The sequence below is a fragment of the Pezoporus flaviventris genome, unplaced genomic scaffold (assembly GCF_033815535.1).
Source record: "Pezoporus flaviventris isolate CSIRO_AGI_PZ_B2104156 unplaced genomic scaffold, CSIRO_AGI_Pfla_v1 ptg000013l, whole genome shotgun sequence".
NCBI lineage: Eukaryota > Metazoa > Chordata > Aves > Psittaciformes > Psittacidae > Pezoporus > Pezoporus flaviventris.
This window is the reverse complement of record NW_026892561.1, coordinates 42,200,447-42,220,538: the sequence shown is the minus strand read 5'-3', so window position 1 is coordinate 42,220,538 and position 20,092 is coordinate 42,200,447. Positions and strand designations below refer to the sequence as shown.

Below are 20,092 nucleotides of genomic sequence, written 5' to 3'. Positions count from 1 at the left end.
AATTTTATGATACTGTAGTGTTCAAAAGATTTATTGCTTTGTGATTGCCAAAGTAGCAGAACTTCATGAATGTTAAAATCACATACTTGCTTCTGCTCACTTTGTATTTTATAATATTTCATATGTAGTTAGCTTTTCTTGTTTGCTTCTGTAGTCTACCTAATATATTAGATTAGAGGGCATATGTAATACTAATATAAAATATGCACTTAAGTCAGATAAAATAATGTTAAATACTTCAGAGATTAAGGTATAATTAATTGAAAAAATAATTTAAGCAGATCTTTATGATGTCCAAAAGAGAAACTTTTTTCTGATGGTTAATTATTTAATCTTATCTTAAAAGCAAGGACATGACAATATAAACTGTAATTGTATGTTGGTATGTGGATTTTTGTGTGTGGGGTTATTTGGGTGGTATAGCTGTTTTGGGGATTGGTTGGTTGTTCTGTTTTAAAAACAGAACAAATTCTGTTCTTGTAGCCAAGAGCAGAATTAATGTGAACATAATAATAAGACGTAGGGAAAACTAAGAATGGTTTTGGTAAGGGAAATAAATTTATCTAAAGCTTGTGAGACTTTCATGAAACAGTAAGTACATGGGCAAGCACTTGGGCATTCAGAACATTACTGATTATAGCTGATACTGAAACTTACATGAGGTTGCAGGGAAGTACTTGCCATGACAAGTGATTGAGTGATAGAAGAATAGCTTTCCTGTTAGGGTGCTGAGGCAGTGGAATAGGTTGCCCAGGGAGGTTGTGAATGCTCCATCCCTGGCAGTGCTCAAGACCAGGTTGGACAAAGCCTTGGGTGATACGGTTTAGTGTGAGGTGTCCCTGCCCGTGGCAGGGGGGTTGGAAGTAGATGATGTTAAGGTCCTTTCCAACCCTAACTATTCTATGATTCTCTGATTCTCTGATGTTGAAAAATACATGATGCTGTGTAAATAATATTTTTGAAGTGTTCAGCTGCAATCCATGTTTTTATGTGAAAAAGGCAAAGAATTGGGTATTTTCAAATAACTTCCATTGTATTATTTTTAATATACTTTCTACAAGGAAATATATTTAATTCATAATCACCGATTTCCAAATTGTGTAGTCAAGGTTTTTCAGGCCTTTTAAACTACTTCTGGGAAGACCTTGAAAAGTAATTGGGGTCAGCTAGTTCAGTGACTCTACACATGCCCTCAGCTTTTTGAGACTATTTTATGGCACCTTCATGCTAAAAATTTGAATGTGGTTGCCCTGAACTCAAGACTAAATAAACGTTTATTGTGTAGGAAATGTTTAGTCTCTATACTTTGCTGGATTTCCAAATGCTAATACAGTGCTGGTGTTCAGTAATATTTTCCAAGGTGTTAAATAGGCAACTCAAATATTTTTAGTAACTTGCTGTTGAAGTATGTTTAAAAGCGGGTGCACTAGAGGGCAGTGTTTTCCTATTTAATGTAGCCTTTTGACAGGTCTCCTGATTCAGTGTTTGGGTTTACGTGTCTGTTTAATCAGTTCTCAATAATCTTTGAGTTTTTCAGCCATCCCAAGAGCTCTTGGAGTTGCTTTCTTTACATGCGTAAGTAGTTATCTAGCAGAAATAAGTTCTGAGAGTCACAAAATTAAGCGTGTGTGAATGTTTAAAAGATTATGGCACTTGACATCAGTCTTAACAGCTGTTTGCAGTAGAAACCATGCATTGGAAAATATTAGCAAAAGCTACTGAGGGGAGGGCTAAGGAGATGGATTTGGGGGCATACTGAAACATAAGGAAGGATGAGAGAAACCATAACCAGCTCTGTGTCCTACTAAAGAAGCATATAGAGAAATGCAAAAGAAATGGTCATACGGACATAAGCAGTATATTAATATGTCACAGGAGGGGACTAGAGAGGAAATGTTGGGTATGGGGAGGGAGGGAACATAGAAATTTAAATGTATCGAAGGCAGTAGGAAGAATGAATATCAAAAGAGCTGCACTGAAAAAGGTCGTCTTGTGTATTTTCACATATCAGTGTTCTTCATAAATATATTTCTATATATATAAAAATAACTAGAACAGTGCTATACTTCCTGTGGATTTTCTAACCTTTGCAGAAAGGAAAACACCAGTAAAGCCTTTTTTCGTTACTTTATATCAAACGTGCTTAAGCTTATCAGGATAAATTATTTAATACAATAAAAAAGGAAAAAAAAAAGGCAGAATCACAAATATTATTCAGAAAGATCAGTTCTTGACCCTTCAGTGATTTATTATTCCAACCTTGGTGAGTTACATTGTGAATGGTGAAAATGCCAAAACCTTCTTATTTACCAATTGGTAAACTTGTCAGAAACGCTAACAGGAATCTACTTGTATTTCTTGGCTGAATTATTTGAGAGCAGTGTTCCTGAGGCTATACTGTAGGTAGAGTATAATGATGGAAAGGGTGTTACCCATTCACTGCTATAAATTGTTTTCAACTGCTAAGCTTGTCGGGAATTGCAAGGTCTGCCAAAAATACTTTACTTAGACCCAAACTGGAATTCTAATTTGAAATCAGTAAAATTTGGATGGACAGGAAGAGGTACAGTGTTTTCTTTGGAAGCAGTAAAAGTTTTCCACACCAGAAAAAAGTGTAATGAAACTGAAAGGAACTCCCTGGCCCTTCTCTTTGTGGGGGCTGTAGCAGTGAGCCCCAGTCATGGTGTGAGCCCTCTGCCCTGCGGTGCTGCAGATGTGATCAGCCAGCAATTCTGCTGTGATTCTGTCACTGGTTACAGCAGAGAAATTCAGTGTGATCTTTCTTCTCCAGTAAGGTTTTTTGCTCTGGAACAGCCTATTTACCAATGAAGGTGAGCTGCTGTGAATGAAATGGGAAAACCTGAGCAGATATTTTTGTGAGAAATGTTTTGGTTTCTGATGGAATCACTGAGCATTGCTATTGTTGACAAGTATATTTCATTTTTGTAAAACTGTTATTTTCCCATTAAAACGTTTATGAATTTTCCAAGCAGCTGCACATATACCTGTCCTCAGTTAAGAAAGGTTTGTCCTGCTTAAACATGTGGGTTAATGAGAAATATGCAGCAAGGCTGTAGTAAGTACATCTCAGTTGCCCAATGCAAACTTCAGCAGTTTGAAAATGCTTTAGTGAAAGGAATCTTTTAGATGTTATTTTTCTACTGGAAGTCGAGAGATTTTCAAATCCATTGTATTAAGGAAGTGGATTTGGAAGTACAGAGTCATTAGAAATGCAGTTACATGCCAAAAAGCTGTTAGATTTTACAGCCTACAATTTTGAAATTTAGTTAAAGTTGATAAATGCTGACAACAGAATGGGAGAGGAGGAAGTTTGCTTTTCTAGCTTTTTTTTTTCCCCTAGTGTTTGCTTGCATTTAGTATTAATGCTGCGTAGTCAAATGTCAGAAATACTTGACTAATAAAAAACTGTTTTTCAAAATTGTCAAGGTGCTTGTATAACTAGATGAGTAAGGTGGAATATAGTCTGGATTTTCAGTGTAAAACGTCTTCATACTACATCTGTCTATGAAAACATCTATGATATCCTCAAATAAATACTGTCTGTAAGTGAGAATGTAGTACTGCAAGGTGCAAGTGCACACATAAAAAAAATTTGATGGATAGTGACCTGTAAATTCAAATTCAATTTTGTAGTGCACCAGCTTTCCCATATAGAAGAAAACTGAAATTGCTTAATATTTTCCGCATGATTTCTCAGTACTGAGATTTGGCAGTAGTTTTCAGTCTAGTCTTCTGACCCACTTTTGTTTTAACGATAAAAACAGGGCAAGAAGATTATTCTTCTCCCCCCTGACATTCATTTTCAAACAAAGGGGAAGGGATTTCGCAATTTCTGACTGAAGACCCATTGATATACTGCTTCCTGTATTCCAGTTTCCCTTTCTTCTTGTTTTATGCACGATTTTATTTCTTTTTAAATAAGAATGAACACCTAAATATCATACTTGCGTAGAATTGTAGTCCAAGTATCCAAAAAAGCAAATATAAAGAATGTATTGTACTAGCTAGTGCTTGTTACTCTTTGCTTAAAATAAAATAAACCTTTGTAAAAGCTAAAGGCATGTGGGTTTGATAACTGTGGCCTTTCAAAAGGTTCTGAAAGTACTAAATACAGTGGGAATCACGTGCTTTCCTAATGTGAAAATAGCAACTGAGGTGATAACTGAGGAGATATTGCAGTATTTGTGTTGGAACTTCCACAGTCCCTGTAGTTTTTGGCAAGAATATTATTCATTATCTTGAGTAAACTGCTGTTACAGTTCAGGAAAGTACTGCTTCAAACATCTGTGGTTTCCTCATGTGGATGGACTTGGACACGTGTTAAGGATTTTCATTTTCTAAACTGAATTTATTATTCTCATTAGGTCATCCTTGGCAAGTACACCTGGCTTTCATATGAAGATGTATACATTAAAGCTGTTAATTTTGGAAATGGCTTAGCAGTATTGGGTCAGCAACCAAAGACTAACATTGCTATCTTTTGTGAGACTAGAGCTGAGTGGATGATTGCAGCACAAGCCTGTTTCATGTGCAGCTACCAGCGTAAGTATGCGTCTTTCCTAAAATTCTCTTGATCTTGCAACGCAATCTGAAAATAAACCTTCTATTTCATATACTAAGAAAACTTTATATAGATTTTTTATGTAGAACATTTAAATATACAAATTAAAAAATGCTGCATAGGGTGGAGATTGCACTTTGTAGTGTTTTGTTTTATTGAACAGAGAAACCTGTATCTGTGTGCAGATGGAGTATGGTTTCAGTAAGTATAACTTGCTTAATGAATTTGTGAGAGGCTTATTTTCCTTTACTCTCAAATCAGTACAGATTCCCGAGTTTCTAAAAACAAACAAAAATCGCACATGAATTAATTGACTCAGTTTCAGGAGTTGACCTCAAACCTTCATCTGTAAGTTTTGTTTTAACTGCTTATTTTGTCAGTTCTTCAGTTTTGATTTTAATTGGGCCTGTTTTTCTTTCAGAGAAATCGATTGAATGCTGATCTCAACCTGAAACATAAATTGTATTCAGGTGTCTGTTTCATCATCACTTCTTAATAGGTCATTCACCTAACTGTAAGCCCAGCCTGTGGCTGTGTTCTGTGGTGCTCCCAGACACATTTCTCACTTGCCCAAAGGCACTCTAAAAGCTGCTGTTCCTTACTGGCTTTGGCCTCCTCTCTCCCATGCCGCACTTATTCTCCTGCAGTAAGAGATGGGCTGTAAAAGGCAGATGTGGAGAAATTACTGATTTACTACCTGCCTACACTAAAGGTGTATATCAGTTAGACGTCATTTAGATTTTGGAAGCAAGCCGAAGAATCTTAAATGGCCCCTCTTTGCTATGAGTCTGTTTCAGTTTGAGAATCCATGTGTTCATGAGTATATAGCAGTTTTCATTTAAGTAAGACTACCTAATAGAAGCATATTGGTAAGATGAAGCCAGATTCTATTCAAGGTGTTGAGAAGACTGGAGGCAACACACAGAAGTTGAAACACAGGAAAACTAGGTAGTAGGGCAAACTTCTGAGTGGTTATGAAATCCCCATCCTTGGAGATACAATCATAGAATACTTACGGTTGGAAAGGACCTTAAGACCATCTAGTTCCAACCCCCCTGCCCATACCTCACACTAGGCCATGGCCGTGAGCACTCTGCTGTAATGAACTGTTTTATGGATGTGATCTTCCCAGGTGCCTTCTAGCCTAAATTCAGCGATATTTTTTTTTTGTTCTTTCTTCACTGAGTGATGGCTTCTGAGTTGTCTACCAGGGCAGAGATCTGCACAGGCTGTTCTTGGATGAGATGATGTATTGCTTTTAAACTATGTGTCTCTTAATACAATGTGTCAGTTCCCTCTTTTGGGATCTGTTAGATGCCTCGTGACTGTCCTGGGAATAAAGTGCGAAGGCTTGTATCAATTATTTTTTCTTTGGAAGTGCAGTATACTTAGAAATCCGAGGAAGATTTTGTAATTTGAGGGGAAAAAAATGTATCTGAGATAGTGGATGGATGTCGTGCTGAATGGTATGCATATGGTTTTGAGTTTGTTGGATTAATGTTTTAAATTCCCTTACTGAGATGTGCGCCAGCACACTGTCTCATCTAAGCTGTATGTCATCTTGTGTGAACTTGGCTGACTTGAGTACTGGCAGATGATGATATTATCATGCGGTATTCACAGTCAATTTGCTGAATGAAGTATAAAATTCAGATGACATTGAAGAAGTAGTGTGGCAAGACACTGCTAAATGACTTATATTAGCATTTTTCAGTTTACAAGTTTTGCAAGAGCTTGCTGCTGCGGTAGGGTTGTGACATGCATTCAGAATGTGAAATGTATTAAATTCGATGGTATGTGCCCAGAACTAATGTCAAGAGGACAGGTTCATCTGCTTCATATGTAGTACTGGAGAGAATTAAATGGGGAAAATAATTTTTATCTTATGGATTACTTGCATAAAGAATTGGCTTTATGATTAGAAATACTTGCTTGATTGTAAATTTGACACTGAAGCTGTCTAAGTCTTGTATTTCAGGAGGTAAGAGTGGAATTGCTGGCTCAAAATGGGGAAAAAAAAAAAAGACGAGTAGTAGCATGAAAACACGTTTTCTTCCATAGTATCTGTTCATCTGTGTGAAGAGCTCTTCACCAGTATGGGCAGATAAAACATCTGAGTGTGTAACCAAATAATGAGATAAATAGGAAAGGTTATGTTTAATTTTTCAGTCATGCATTCGAGAGGCTTGAGCAAAAATGGTTTTGTAAGTAATGATTTACCTGAAGGTATATTTTGCTTTATATTTGTGATGTGTGATGAATGCTGTAATACTCAGTGTAACATTTTGCTTGCAGTGAAATAAATGGCAAAAGTTCTGTTTGTTTCCTTAGGGCAAGGCTTTGTTCTCGTATATTAGCTGACGAATTTAGTGGTGCTGAGATTTTCTTTGTTGATTGATTGTTGGAGCAGTATTACTAGCAGAAGTTCAGGTATCAAACGCTCATGCTATTGTGTGTGTAAAGATGAACTCAAAAGATAATCTGTTCTCAGTCAGTTTTCAAGAGAACAAGGGGAGAAAAAAATTACCCAAACTTTCAGATTTGCCTGAAAAAGTTTTACATGCCAGTGTGGAGAAGGGGAAATTTCACAGGTCAGTCATTCCTCAGGTTTTTTCTCTCCATGACATCAGTACACCATTATATAAATGGGAGAGCTCTCTTTGGCTCTGTCATATAGCTCTAAGTTGCCCTTGATGTAGATGAGTAATTAGGTACATAAATGGCTATTTCAGAGATTATGCTTTTCTCTCCAGGCAGCATGTTGTCTTGGTTGCGCTTGTTGGCTTGGGGAAGCTGAATTTCTGCTAGATGTTTATATAACAGGGGTCACTGCAGTAAGTAGAGAGAGCTCGTGGGAACTAGTAGAGGCACTCTTTAGGACTTTGCTCCCACCAAATTAAAGAAAACACAGTGCATGTGCATTTGCCCTGCAACAGTTCTGAACTATGATGGACTGTTTTAACAAGGAAAAAATAAGTGGAGGTCAACTATTTACTCATCTGTGTAAGAAAACTGCTTTTGAGTTCTTCCTTAGTATGCAGCACTGGGTTTGTAACTCCCTGGATTTCACATCCTAGAAAACAGCAGAGTTTGATTTGATTTTACTGTTAATTTTTGTTGCAGTGAACATAATATAGTTCTAGCCCTAATATACAGTAGGTGTCTTGTTTTAATCATTGTTTAAATATTCATTTAGGTCCAGACTAAAATACAAAAGAAACTCGAATACTTAATGTGACAAACCCGCCAACACTGATGCTGTAGTTACTAGTGATTGTAATTATTTACCTTGCAGCTTTTTTGAGATGCCCCTGTTTAACAGTCTGCTTGGAAAATAGGGAATTTTTATTGTTTTTAAGAGCAATACCTCTCTTCCTCTTTGAGCTGCCTTTTTCTTCCCAGTCTCTTCTGGTTTTTCTCATGCATTTCCCATAAAAATGGCAAGGTATTAAATACAATTTTTAAATTGTTAATATAAAGTAATTGTTGTTTAACACTACATCTAATGAGCAGTCCTTAAATACAGGAAATGGTGTTTCTAATAGTCAATTTCCTAAATATTTTGTTTCCTTGGTATTCTGTATTCTCAGTTCAATGTCTAATGATTGTGATGGTTAAACCTTTATTATGTTGTTGCAAATAGATGGGAGGAGGCTTATTACTGAGTATGAGAATTAGCCTGCTGATGACAAGTATTGCTGTATTCTAAATGTTTTATTAGCAGTCAGTTGTTAAAGGTTAGGAACAAAGCATGTGAATTCTGAAAAGAGAACTCATATAAATGAAATCTGTAAGAGGACTCTCAAACTGAGAACAGATGCCTGCTTTTAAAATGGTAAAAGCCATGAAAGTACAAGAATAGATCTAGAAGAGAATTACATAGGGTAATGTGGTTTTGGTGCCTCTAGTTAGACCTCGAAAAATAGCAAACACTTGCATAGACAATGGTTGTTCTTTATTCCTTCTGAGAGTAACTGAAAGTTATGCTGTATTTAAATTCATACTCTAAGGCGGTGGGTTTTTTTTTAACAAATGTTTAATGTATTGCCTAATTTAAAATAGGTTAATCTCAGCCCTTTATGGTAAACTGTACTTGGAAGTGTAACATAGAAATTCAGCATTTTTATTCCCATTTTCTGTTCCAGTTGTTACTCTATATGCTACTCTGGGAGGCCCAGCAATAGTACATGGACTGAATGAAACAGAGGTGACCACCATCATTACTAGTAAAGAATTGATGCAAACAAAGCTGAAGGTCAGAAAACTGTTGTCTCTCTCTCTCCAATGTATCTGTTCATTATTGTTAAAAGGCCTGGTTCCATTGTACAAAACAATGATTTATTGCCTTTCTGTAGGGGAGACTCTCATTTTAGAGTATGTATCTGTCTTCAGGTACAGAAAAATGATAGCCTTCATTTTAGGGGTTTAGGCTCCTCAGTAACTCTTGAGCAGCTGCAGTGTTGCCTGGAATAACACCTTTACAAAAAACTGCTATGGTTCCTGCATGGATTTAGTCCCTATAAATTTAACAGCTGAAGCAAATGGGAAGAACAGAAAAATGTGCAAACTGTATATGAGTAGCTAAATGTGATCATCTGCCTGATTTATTGTAGGATGTTTTCCCAGCAGAGACTGGCTCTTAAATCTAAAGATGTGTACTTGAAGAGTTAAGAGCTGTTTTCCAGTGTGGGGAAGAGCTTATTAAACATTTTAACAGTCGAAAAACTTTTTTGACTTGCCCAGATTGAATACACAAGTGGATCAATTTATCTGCATGGGTTTCATCATCATCATGTGTTTTGGGGGAACTAGACCTCTCACATAAGGGAGTTTTTCTAATGAAAAACCATGCTCTATTGCTGAACTTCAAATAAGACTTTCCCAAACCTTTTTAAGTTACTAGAATGAGAATATATATAATGCACTTTTATTTCAGCTCACATTAAGAGACTAAATTTCTTCAGCTTGAGAAGATAATAATCTCCTCTTCCTCTAGGACACTGATAAATGTTTTAGAACTCTTATTTTGCTTGAAATGCTTAACTAGTGCCTAACTAATAATTTTCTGTACTTTTGCTGGCTGTTGCTAATTTTAAATATCATAGTAATCAAGGAGCAACATAAGAATTATTGTGAGCTCAGTGTCGCCATTTTCTCTGTGTTCTATGAGAGTGGAAAGTCAATTATCTCTACAAATCATTGCAGTTTCACTTGTGGGCTTTTCTTGAAATAAGACCGAGATCAGTAAACAGTTGGAAAAGTTTTTGGAGTTGTAAGTGGAAAGTTCAGTCAGTTCTGCAAATGTAAATGTGGAAAGTTTTAAGCTTTGTAGCCATTTGAGCTAGAAAAAAAGCTTAGACAAAGCTTAGTCCAAATCCTCAGCTAATTTATATCAGTGTTTTTTTAACATATACACTAGTGTGGTGGGGTTTTTTTGTGGCTGGTTTTGGGTATTTTTCCTCTTGTTGGCATAAGTCTCATGTATGATTTCTGCGCACGTTTATTTCCACAGGAAATTGTTTCTCAAGTTCCACTGCTGCGACATATTATTACAGTGGATGGCAAACCAACAACATGGTCAGAGTTTCCCAAGGGTGTCATTGTTCATACTATGGCTTCTGTGCAAGCTATGGGGGCCAAGGCAGATACTAGTAGGTTATCTTTTCTTTCTATTTGGAACATCTCATTTGTTGTCCTACTTTGACCCTGTTGAGTAAATGTGGGTAAACTGCAGATCTCAAAAAAACAGTGCAGTGATGAACTTTTTATCATCTGCTTTTTCTTTAAATGAAATCTGTGGGTTTTTTTTGTTTGGTTGAGATTTGATTTTGGGGTGTATGGGGGGAGTTTGTTTTGTTTTTTTTGTTTTGAGAGATTAACATGGTTTCAAAAAGAACTGGTTTTTTTCCACAATGGAGAATAATTTCTAGGACAGGCATTTATGCCAGGATAGCAACTTGGGAAGCATTCTTATGATCAGACATACTAAAACCAAGTTGTTCAGAGCACATGGAGAATACAATTGTACATTTTAAAGCAAAATACATCAGTAATTTTCTACCATTAAGTTTTGTTAAATGCACAAATAAGGAAATGTAAAATAGCCAGTTAAATCTGATAGAACTTGGTCACTTTTATTGCATTTCTGGAAGTATCAATCTACTATGTACGTTTCTGGAAATCTATTTCCAATCTATGTAACACTTAAAATTCAGAATTTCAGGAGGTTTTGGTTTGGTTTTGTTCTTGTTTTAACTTTTATAACAAACTGATATTCTTGGCTCTGAAACCTGATAAACCTAGTATTGTAAGATTTCGTTATATTCAGTAGTTACTTTCTTCTGTTCTTACTCTTCATGTTTTCAGAATCTTTCAACCACATGGATGTTAGATTGAATTTTGTTTTGGGAGTAGTGTGGGTGGGTAGTCCTGCTTTTGATATTTGGGGGAATGGAAATTTTTACTTCCAACATCATGACATCTCAATTTCTTTAAAAGATGTTTTTTCCTTTTTTACCAGTTTTGTGTACTCTCAAAACTAATTCAGAAAACACCAGTATAAAAAAATTGCAGCTATAGTTCATTAGTACCTTGAGGTGGCCTAATCCCTCATTCTTTGGTCTTCTAAATATCACATACTATGTACTATAAAAATGTTATCTTGGTCAAGTTTACCATTCATAAATTGTGGAATGCTACAGTGATATTTTTTTATGGTCAAGCATGTTCAATTAATAATATATTAAATATATGAGCTGCTGCTTATGTCTCTATTTTCCTCTGTGATGTTAATCTTGCAGGATAGGCAGGGCTCAGGGAGTGGAAAATTAAATGTTTTCATTCTTCTCATTCAGTATGTGTGGTGTGTTACACATATTGCTCATTGCGGTTCAAGAAAACAATATTCACCTGGCGTGATATTATAGAAGATAACGTGCCTGCTTGTTGCTTACTCACCACGTAAACTTTCTGCTCTTTTAGACTTCCTAATCTGCTAGTGAGTCAGCATGGTAGGGGAGGTTAACTTTACTTCTCAACTGTGTTCCAGCATTATCTGCAGCATCTTGCTGGTCTTCCTACAAAATTCTGAGAAAGAAAACAAAGTAATTTGCTTACTGCAAAGAGCCATCACGCAAATCTTGCGTTGAAAATTCTGTCATTGTTATTTCATCTTTATTCTTACTCTTTTCTTAATTCATGCTATCAAAATAGCAGGTTGGATGGGGCTTTAAGCAACCTGGTCTAGTAGAAGGGGAATGGCAAGGGGGACTGGAACTAGGTGATCTTAATGTCCCTTACAAGCTAAACCATTCTGTGATTAAGCAGTTTTTCCTCTGAATAAACACATTTGTTTTTGTATTTTCTTGCTCTCAGAGCAAGCAGTTTAAAAAACTTCAATCCTATTAAAGTTGTTGAACCTACTTTAAATATTTATAGAAATTGGACCTTGTGTTGGCTCAGCAGTGTCTTGCTTCAGGTGTTGTAAATGAGGCAGCATGTTGTTCCCCTGCCAGGGAACACAGGAGAAACCAGCTTTTTAAATGGGGATTAATGTTGTGTCAATGTGGAACCAGTGCAGCCTATCTTCCTGAGGATGTTAAAGCTCAGTGGCATTTTGGAGATGCCAAAGCTTCTCTTTTTTTTGTCTTCTCTGCAGGAATATGGGAAGCATTATAGAAGAAGTGTTGTTGTGGTAGACTAGGACAATGACTCAAAGCATTGCTCAGCTAATGCAAAGAAGTTCCTGCTCTTTGCGAAGGCACTTAAGCTTGGCCACAATCTTTTTAACTGAAAGCAAAATGTAGTAACAGTAGTCATGTGGTAATGTATTTCAATGACTGCTAAAATCAGTTAGTATATCAGACCTCCCAGTCTAATAGGCTCTCCTCATATTATATGTGTTTCTCTCTTTTAATACAAATTATAGGAAACAAACAGCAGGCCAGGCCTGTGCCCTCAGATATTGCAGTGATCATGTACACAAGTGGATCCACAGGAGTTCCCAAAGGAGTTATGATCTCCCACTGCAACATAATTGCTGGGATAACAGGAATGGCTGAGAGGATTCCAAATCTGGGGTATGTACCAATGGTTGCTTACCAGCAAATAAACTAATCATAGTTGCATATTCTTTTAGATTAAGTACTGTTTAAAAGATCAACTATCTTATATTGCTTTGTCTGGGGCACATCTTACTCTGCACTGATGTCTGGGCATCTTCCAGTACTGCGTTAAATGACATGAATACTTCATGTGCTGTTTGTTCTCTTATATTCTCTATGTGGGCAAGACTGGGGCACACAAGTCTGTGAGGCTGCCTTGCACTAGAGTGCTTGAAAGCTTCCCTAAGCAGTACTTCCTTTGGTTAGTGTTAATTTCTGTGGTTTCTTTCTGTTTGGTACAGTTTTTAACCTTGTCCACAGAGTTGCCTTTGCAACCATAGCAACGGTTAGTTGTCTTGGGATGAGTAAACCCCACACTTTGTTCATGACATAGGCCTACAGTATATAGTAAGCAACTTTTTAAACAAAACCCATATTTGAAATGTAGTCTCAAGGCAATTTTCCATTTTCTTTTGTTCTTCAGTAAGCTCTGTGTAAATTTGGCTTAATGATTTACCTGATGACTCCTATGGTACAAAATAAACCTATTCTTTAAAAATCTTTTTACAGAGAAAAAGATATCTATATTGGCTATTTGCCTCTTGCCCATGTTCTGGAGCTGAGTGCTGAACTTGTGTGTCTGTCTCATGGATGCCGCATTGGTTACTCTTCACCTCAGACACTAGCTGACCAGGTATGTTACAGATGTTAAGCACTTGCAGTAAAAAAAACCCAAACCAAAACATAAATAATTACTGAAGTCAGATCTTTGTAATATTTCTTGAAAAATATTAAATTCTTTTCTGCAGTTCATGAAACAGGGTATGCGTAGTTATGACTTGGACTCTGGACTAGTTTTAATTGTTAAAATATAATTTAAATGAAAATGATTGTTTGAAAGATGTGCTGTGTCATTTTGTTTGTCTTGTTAAAAATCTTGAATGTGTCTTCTAGTAAACATGTTCTTTGCTTTAGTCATCTAAAATAAAGAAAGGAAGCAAAGGTGATGTTACTACACTTAAGCCAACCCTAATGGCAGCTGTCCCGGTAAGTAACTGAAGGATAAATATTTATAAATATATTTTTAATGTATTTAAAAAAAAATAATCCAGATTTTTAACAACAAAATCAAAACATTTAAATAAAAATGTTAGAACTTCTGATGTTAAGCTAATTTATAATAATATTTTTTGTATTTATGTTGGAGATAAACATTCATCATACAAATGTCAATATTTTTCAAATTTTAAATAGCTGTGGGTATTAGATCGTAATTTTAAGTAGTCATCTGTTGTTCATTATGCAAATGAAGTTTGTTCAAATGAGTGGAATAAAGACAGTTGGCTGAAGGGAATTTGGGATTAACTAGTGCTCCTGCTCAGATGTTTGATTTCTGGGTTTCTCTGAACATCTTTATCTCATCAGTGGAAGAGGAAACAACCTGAGAGTGGGTTATCATCTGAAATGTACTGGAATTTCTAGATCATGTTTCCTTTTTGTACTGAATTTAGGATTTATGTTTCTGTGAGTTAAAGGTAGTCTTTTTATGTAACTAGGAAATTATGGATCGTATCTATAAAAATGTCATGAATAAAGTGAATGAAATGACTACTTTCCAGCGGAATCTATTTATATTGGCCTACAACTACAAAATGGAACAGATTTCCAAAGGTTACACAACCCCGCTCTGCGATAGGTAAGTTTAGTTTTATTTTTCAGTGGCACCAAAAAAATGCTTATCAAAGTCCTTCCACATGAGCATTACCTGATTTTTCTAATTTCTTTTACTGTTGACACTTTGAACATAAACAAGCCTGTAATAAAGTGTAAATTCAGTAGTTTGTGTGATGCTTTAAAACATTTATTGATACAATTTAGATGAGCATTATTTAACTTGAAACTGATTGGAGGTTTATATTGATTGCTTTGTCTTCATCAGAAGTTTAATAATAGATTTATACAATTCTGGGTAAGATGGGAAGTCTGTTGGTATATACAGCTGTAGATTTCACACTTTGACAGAAGTGAATAGTAAAGTATTTGGAGTTGGAAGGAACCCATAAGGATCATGGAGTGCAACTCCCAGCTTCAGTGAGACTAAAGCATAATGTAATTGCAAAATTTATACAGCTTTTTAAAATTATTTTTGAGGAGAAAAAAAATCAGAATTTTACTGTCTTAAGAAATCTGCAGTCTCTAAACATTTAAACCATCTTCAAATTAGAATGTGGAAACAAGATTACAAATCCTGTGTTCTTGAAAACTTAAATGTGCTCCTTCAGAGTTTTTCTTGAATAACATAAAAGTGTATCTGAAGATGGTGCAAACTTTCAGTTCAGATACAGAAGTAAGTACTCTCTTGTTTTAAAGCAACAAATACATACTCTTAATCTTTGCATTTTAGCCTTATTTTCCGGAAAGTACGAATGCTGCTAGGTGGAAAGATTCGCATCCTGCTTTGTGGAGGAGCTCCACTCTCTGCAGCAACTCAGCGGTTTATGAATATTTGTTTCTGTTGCCCTGTAGGACAGGGGTATGGGCTAACTGAATCATCTGGAGCTGGAACAATCATGGAAGGTTGGTGTCAGCACATCCCACTGAGTGCTGTGGTCCATGCTGGGTGTATCATCTGGCAGTCTATTCATTTGGAGTATGCCACCAAATTGTAATTGGGGAATCCTAGGAATTGCATATAATAATCATAAATATATAAAGTAGTAGGAGTACTAATTTTGATACATTGTGATAAAGCTGGTGACTTACATATAAAAAAATATTCTCATTTGTAATAGCGATACCCATAATAATGTGAATGGGATCTGGTCATTATTGCACTTAGCAGTTGAACTGAATAAATAATTTTGAGACTTTAGGAAAATAAAAAATTGAATGCAAAAGCCTGCACCAGACTTTTAATTTCATATCATAGAACTTAATGGTGTCTGTAACACGGAACTGTAATATAAATGAAGTAGTCTGCAGTGATGCTTTTTCAGCAACGAGCCTAGATGTAGAAGTGTTTGGAAATGAGATTCAGGAAGGTGAATCGAAATAGAGTATCCCTTAATTGTTATGGAATATTGCTACTTATCTTAGTCCAGCAAACGCTGTTTAAAGTTGTTGTGCCACTTCTAAAGTGTGATCCGCATGGATAGCTTACTGTGAAAGCTGTGTTGATATGACTGGAGGTATCTGTAAATACAGCAATCTGTTCTCTTTGTGAGATAAGTATTTTAGCTGCGTGACCTTGATAGATCCATTGGTTTTCTTGGAAGTTCTGTTCTATGAATTAAAGTTTAGAAATAAATAACAGTTAATTTTCACTAAATAAGATGCATGACAACAAAGACTTCTTTGTTTTTTCCCACTCTTTGACTTCTTTTTTTTCCTGAAAAATGCTTTTTTTAATATATTTTAGTTTGGGACTACACTACAGGGAGAGTGGGAGCACCTTTGGTCTGTTGTGAAATCAAGTTAATGAACTGGGAAGAAGGTGAGAATTTCTGTATGTGATTTAATTATCTTATAAGAACTTTGTATGGCTATTTTTCTGTTGGGCTTTGCAGAGTAGTAGTAATTTGAAATCTATTTCTTGGCTTTTTATTTTTTAAAGGCTACTTTTACCTATAAAAATTTGAACTTGGGAGAGAAAAAAGGTAAATTCCTCAGTGGTTTTAAAACTTAAAGTATCTAGACAGAGCAATCAATGTGAATGGTTTTTTGCCTCGGCTGTATTATGACTCTTCAGCTATACTATATCTTGTATTCACTGTGCTTGTATATGCATATTGTGGAAGTGTATACAGCATTGTACCTCTTTCTGATCTAGATTAGTGTTCTTGCAGCACAGGGTGCAGGTTGTCTATGTTGTGTCTTAGAGGTGCTGGATACAGGAGGCTTGAGCCGAAGTGCATGCATGATACCTTCTGTTGCCATTAAGTTATTTTAAAATAGTCTTCATAATATTATTGTTAATAAATTAATTTAAAATTGGCATATGGAATGGAAGCGTAAAGGATGCTATACAAAATATATTTAATGAAGTTTGAAATGCATTTACATGATTTCTCTGTAAACTTTTATGTATTGTAGAGTAGAAATACTTAATGCTTAAAGGTGTTTGGGGCTAATGTGAAACTTTATACTTTTTTTTAGTTTCCTAAAATATGAGGCGAAATCTCTTTTGTAGGTTTTTGTTGTAGCTTTTTTATGTTTTTGTTTGTTTGTTCATTTTGTTTTTTTTAATCTTACTCAAGCTTGTATAAAACAGCATGGCAGAAAGTTTCATAGAATTGAAACTGAACTAGAGGCAAGTGAACTATTGATGCAGGTGGTAACTTTGTCTAAGGACATAGTAGATTGTTTAGTTCCATATTTAAATTATAAAAATAATAGGAATCTTTTGCTTTGGAATGTATTTCAGTTCTTGTTAATTTAACCTGCTCTTTTAGGTGGATATTACAACACTGATAAACCATATCCTAGAGGTGAGATTCTTATTGGAGGGCCAAATGTGACTGTGGGCTACTACAAAAACGAAGTACGGACCAAAAAAGATTTCTCCGTTGATGAAAATGGGCAGAGGTGGCTCCATACTGGTGACATTGGAGAATTTCATCAAGATGGATGTCTAAAAATTATTGGTGAGTTAATAAATTCGGGTGAACATAATTTCTGATTCTGCTAAATACTGTAATTAACCCCCCAAAATCTCTGTATCTCTGTATACAGTCTAAAGCCCTAGCATGTATCCCAGGGAATTTCTGATATGTTAACATAAACTTTATTGTGTGCTTTAAAAGCTGATTTTTGGAACAGTTGCTTTCTTTTAAAACAGTCTTAACATTGACTCCTCTCTGTTGGGGCTAGGTATTAATTAGAGACTTAAATATAGGCTAATGGAGCTAGATGAGCTGCCTTAGATTTTTATGATTTTGTAACTGGAATTTGGTTCATTGAAAGGACTCTTTTGATGATACGTGCTCAGTAATTGAGCCTTTTTCTAATCTTGTCATTCTTCATAATATCTAGGAGAAAAATATAACGAGGTGAAGGTGTTACACATAAAGCTGTGATAGACCCATAATCCTTTGATACCTATAGGCACAAGAATGATGCCATATAAACTACCAGATGTGTCTCTTGGAGGTAGCAGATGATTCAGGATTCTCTTTAATCCTGAAAACTAAGCATATTTGGTTTATTGTATCAGAAAAATCTTAGGTCCCATTGCAGCGGTCTTGCACTGATCAGACTATTCAGCTGCAAAACTACCTTGCCTGGTTGCACAAAGCACCATCAAAACACGTAGTAAAGGAGAGGTACTCCTGCTTGCCCTCACAGCTAGGTCGGTAAAGCCCCCTTACACGCCTTATCCTAGTGACCTTTGCCACCTTTGGGCTACATACAATAAGATCAAGTAATTTGGGCTTAAGTTTCAGTTCCTATTGTGTTTCATGTTACAGGTGACAGCTGGTCTTTAAATATGGATTTAGCCTGGTAATGAGTAACAAAATGTCACCAAATAGAGCATCTCCTGCCTTAAGCATCTGGACGAGACAGCACTAAGTGTGTTTTCAGACAAAAACTGGCTTTTGAATAATCCTAGTAGTCTTCCATTCACATCACAGTGCTGTCATGCAGAAAATGCTTTTCTAAAGGCAAAAAATGCATTAAATTGAAGAGTGTCTCATTTTTATGATAGGGAAAGATTGATAAAATGCAAAGCTTGGAAACCTAGTATTAAATGTTTGATATGCTCACCAAATGTGAGTTGCCTTTTGGCTTTTATACCTGCATTTCAAGAAAGTATAAAATCAGTGTCTAAAATCTTCTGTAATTAATGTTATTCCTGTTTTTCTTCAATAGATCGTAAAAAGGATCTTGTAAAACTCCAGGCAGGAGAATATGTTTCTCTTGGCAAAGTAGAAGCAGCTCTAAAGAGTCTTCCACTGGTAGATAATATTTGTGCATATGCAAGCAGGTAAGAGGCAGCTGCTACTTTATCATTGCTGTATTCTTTGTCCTACTGAAGCCATAAGCAAATTTTTTCACTCAGTGTGTGGAATTTTTTAAACCAGTTTAAAAATTATCTTACTTATATAGTAGAATAACTTTATCAAAACTAAACCATCTGGTAATGTATGTCTTTATTTTTTCTTTCCCATTTTTTTCATCATTCATTGGAAAATGCCTAGAATTAGTGTCTCTTTCCTTTTCCCCAGTCTGAAAAGCAGCTAAGCTCTGACTGCATTCATAATAGATATCACTCAAGCATTTTGGAGATGATTACCTACAGAAGACCTAGGACACCTTGTTCATTGGTATATTTAGCTGTGATGGAAGGGAGGGAGGGAAACAGTTCAGAGGAAGGGAGGGGGAAAACACTAACAGCTCAGAAGCTGGCTTGTGCATTGAAAGTGCTTTCCTTTAACACCAGCAGAAGTTTTGCAGCTTGAGAGAAAACAGTCTGTAAATACATTGCAAACACACATTTAATAAATGATATCAAATGTCCTTTCTACTTACTTTGTACTAATGAATTAGGCATATATGGGCTCAGAGGTGTCAGAGTTTCTGTTTCTAGAATTCCCTACCTGTGCATCATATAAACTTAAACATATAAATATACTTCAGGTGGTCTTTGTTTCCTGTTGTCATTTAAATGTTTGGAAAGTAATTTTGGAGTTTATGAACAATCCAGAACTATTCTGATTTCCAGTACGGCAAAAAAAAAGCTCCACTTGATAACTTTGAAAGAGGCCAGGACAAATATACCAGAGAATTGCTCACTAGTAATAAATAGAAAATTAACTTTTGGTTTGTTCACCTGATTCTGTGATATTTTTTGTGTTAACTAATGGTAGTCATCCTGGAACTTTATCCTGTAACTTCAGTTTTGATAGTCGTGGTTCAATAGCCTAACATGTATTGGGCACACCACTGCTGAGGAAAGCTCTGTTATATTAAGCTTTCTTTGTGGTTTTGACCCACTAGGTGACTATCATGTTTGCTTGCTTAGACTGCCTGAGGTTATGTGCCTCTTCTGAACAACCTCTGTAGTCTGTGGAAAAGGAAGTTCCAACAGGTGGTGATTTCTGCTGGTCTAGGATTGAAATTCACTATTGAAATTTTATTATCAGATTTTGTGTTAATTTTGTCAGGCCAGCCTAACATTGGAGGCTAAAATGTACTTGTCAGACAGGCACTTGTCTCTGACAGTCTGTGTTTTGTCTATTACCTAGAAATAGGAAAACTTATGAGCAGCCTTTAAAGGTAATCTAGTAAGGGCAGATACATTCCAGATTGTTTTTTCTAATGCTGCTGTATTTCTTCTTAATGCTTTCATGTGTATTATTTGGCATAAGTAGCCATGTGCTATAGATTCTCTGAATGATTGTCCATATGC

At 35.8% G+C, this 20,092-nt stretch overlaps 1 protein-coding gene across 2 annotated transcripts in view; it reads left to right on the top strand.

Moving 5' to 3' along the window:
- Window positions 1–20,092, top strand: part of ACSL3 (acyl-CoA synthetase long chain family member 3) — a 34,334-nt gene that overhangs the window by 7,260 nt on the left and 6,982 nt on the right. For both annotated transcript variants that reach the window (XR_009743278.1, XM_061453034.1), the window contains exons 3-13: window positions 4,386–4,563; window positions 8,728–8,837; window positions 10,095–10,233; window positions 12,510–12,660; window positions 13,255–13,378; window positions 13,660–13,731; window positions 14,241–14,380; window positions 15,089–15,261; window positions 16,103–16,177; window positions 17,136–17,327; window positions 18,553–18,667. Coding sequence is in view for 1 of the 2 variants with exons in the window: in XM_061453034.1 (XP_061309018.1) it covers window positions 4,386–4,563; window positions 8,728–8,837; window positions 10,095–10,233; window positions 12,510–12,660; window positions 13,255–13,378; window positions 13,660–13,731; window positions 14,241–14,380; window positions 15,089–15,261; window positions 16,103–16,177; window positions 17,136–17,327; window positions 18,553–18,667 (1,469 nt within the window). In the remaining variant the exon portion in view is untranslated. The remainder of the gene's footprint in view (window positions 1–4,385; window positions 4,564–8,727; window positions 8,838–10,094; window positions 10,234–12,509; window positions 12,661–13,254; window positions 13,379–13,659; window positions 13,732–14,240; window positions 14,381–15,088; window positions 15,262–16,102; window positions 16,178–17,135; window positions 17,328–18,552; window positions 18,668–20,092) is intronic.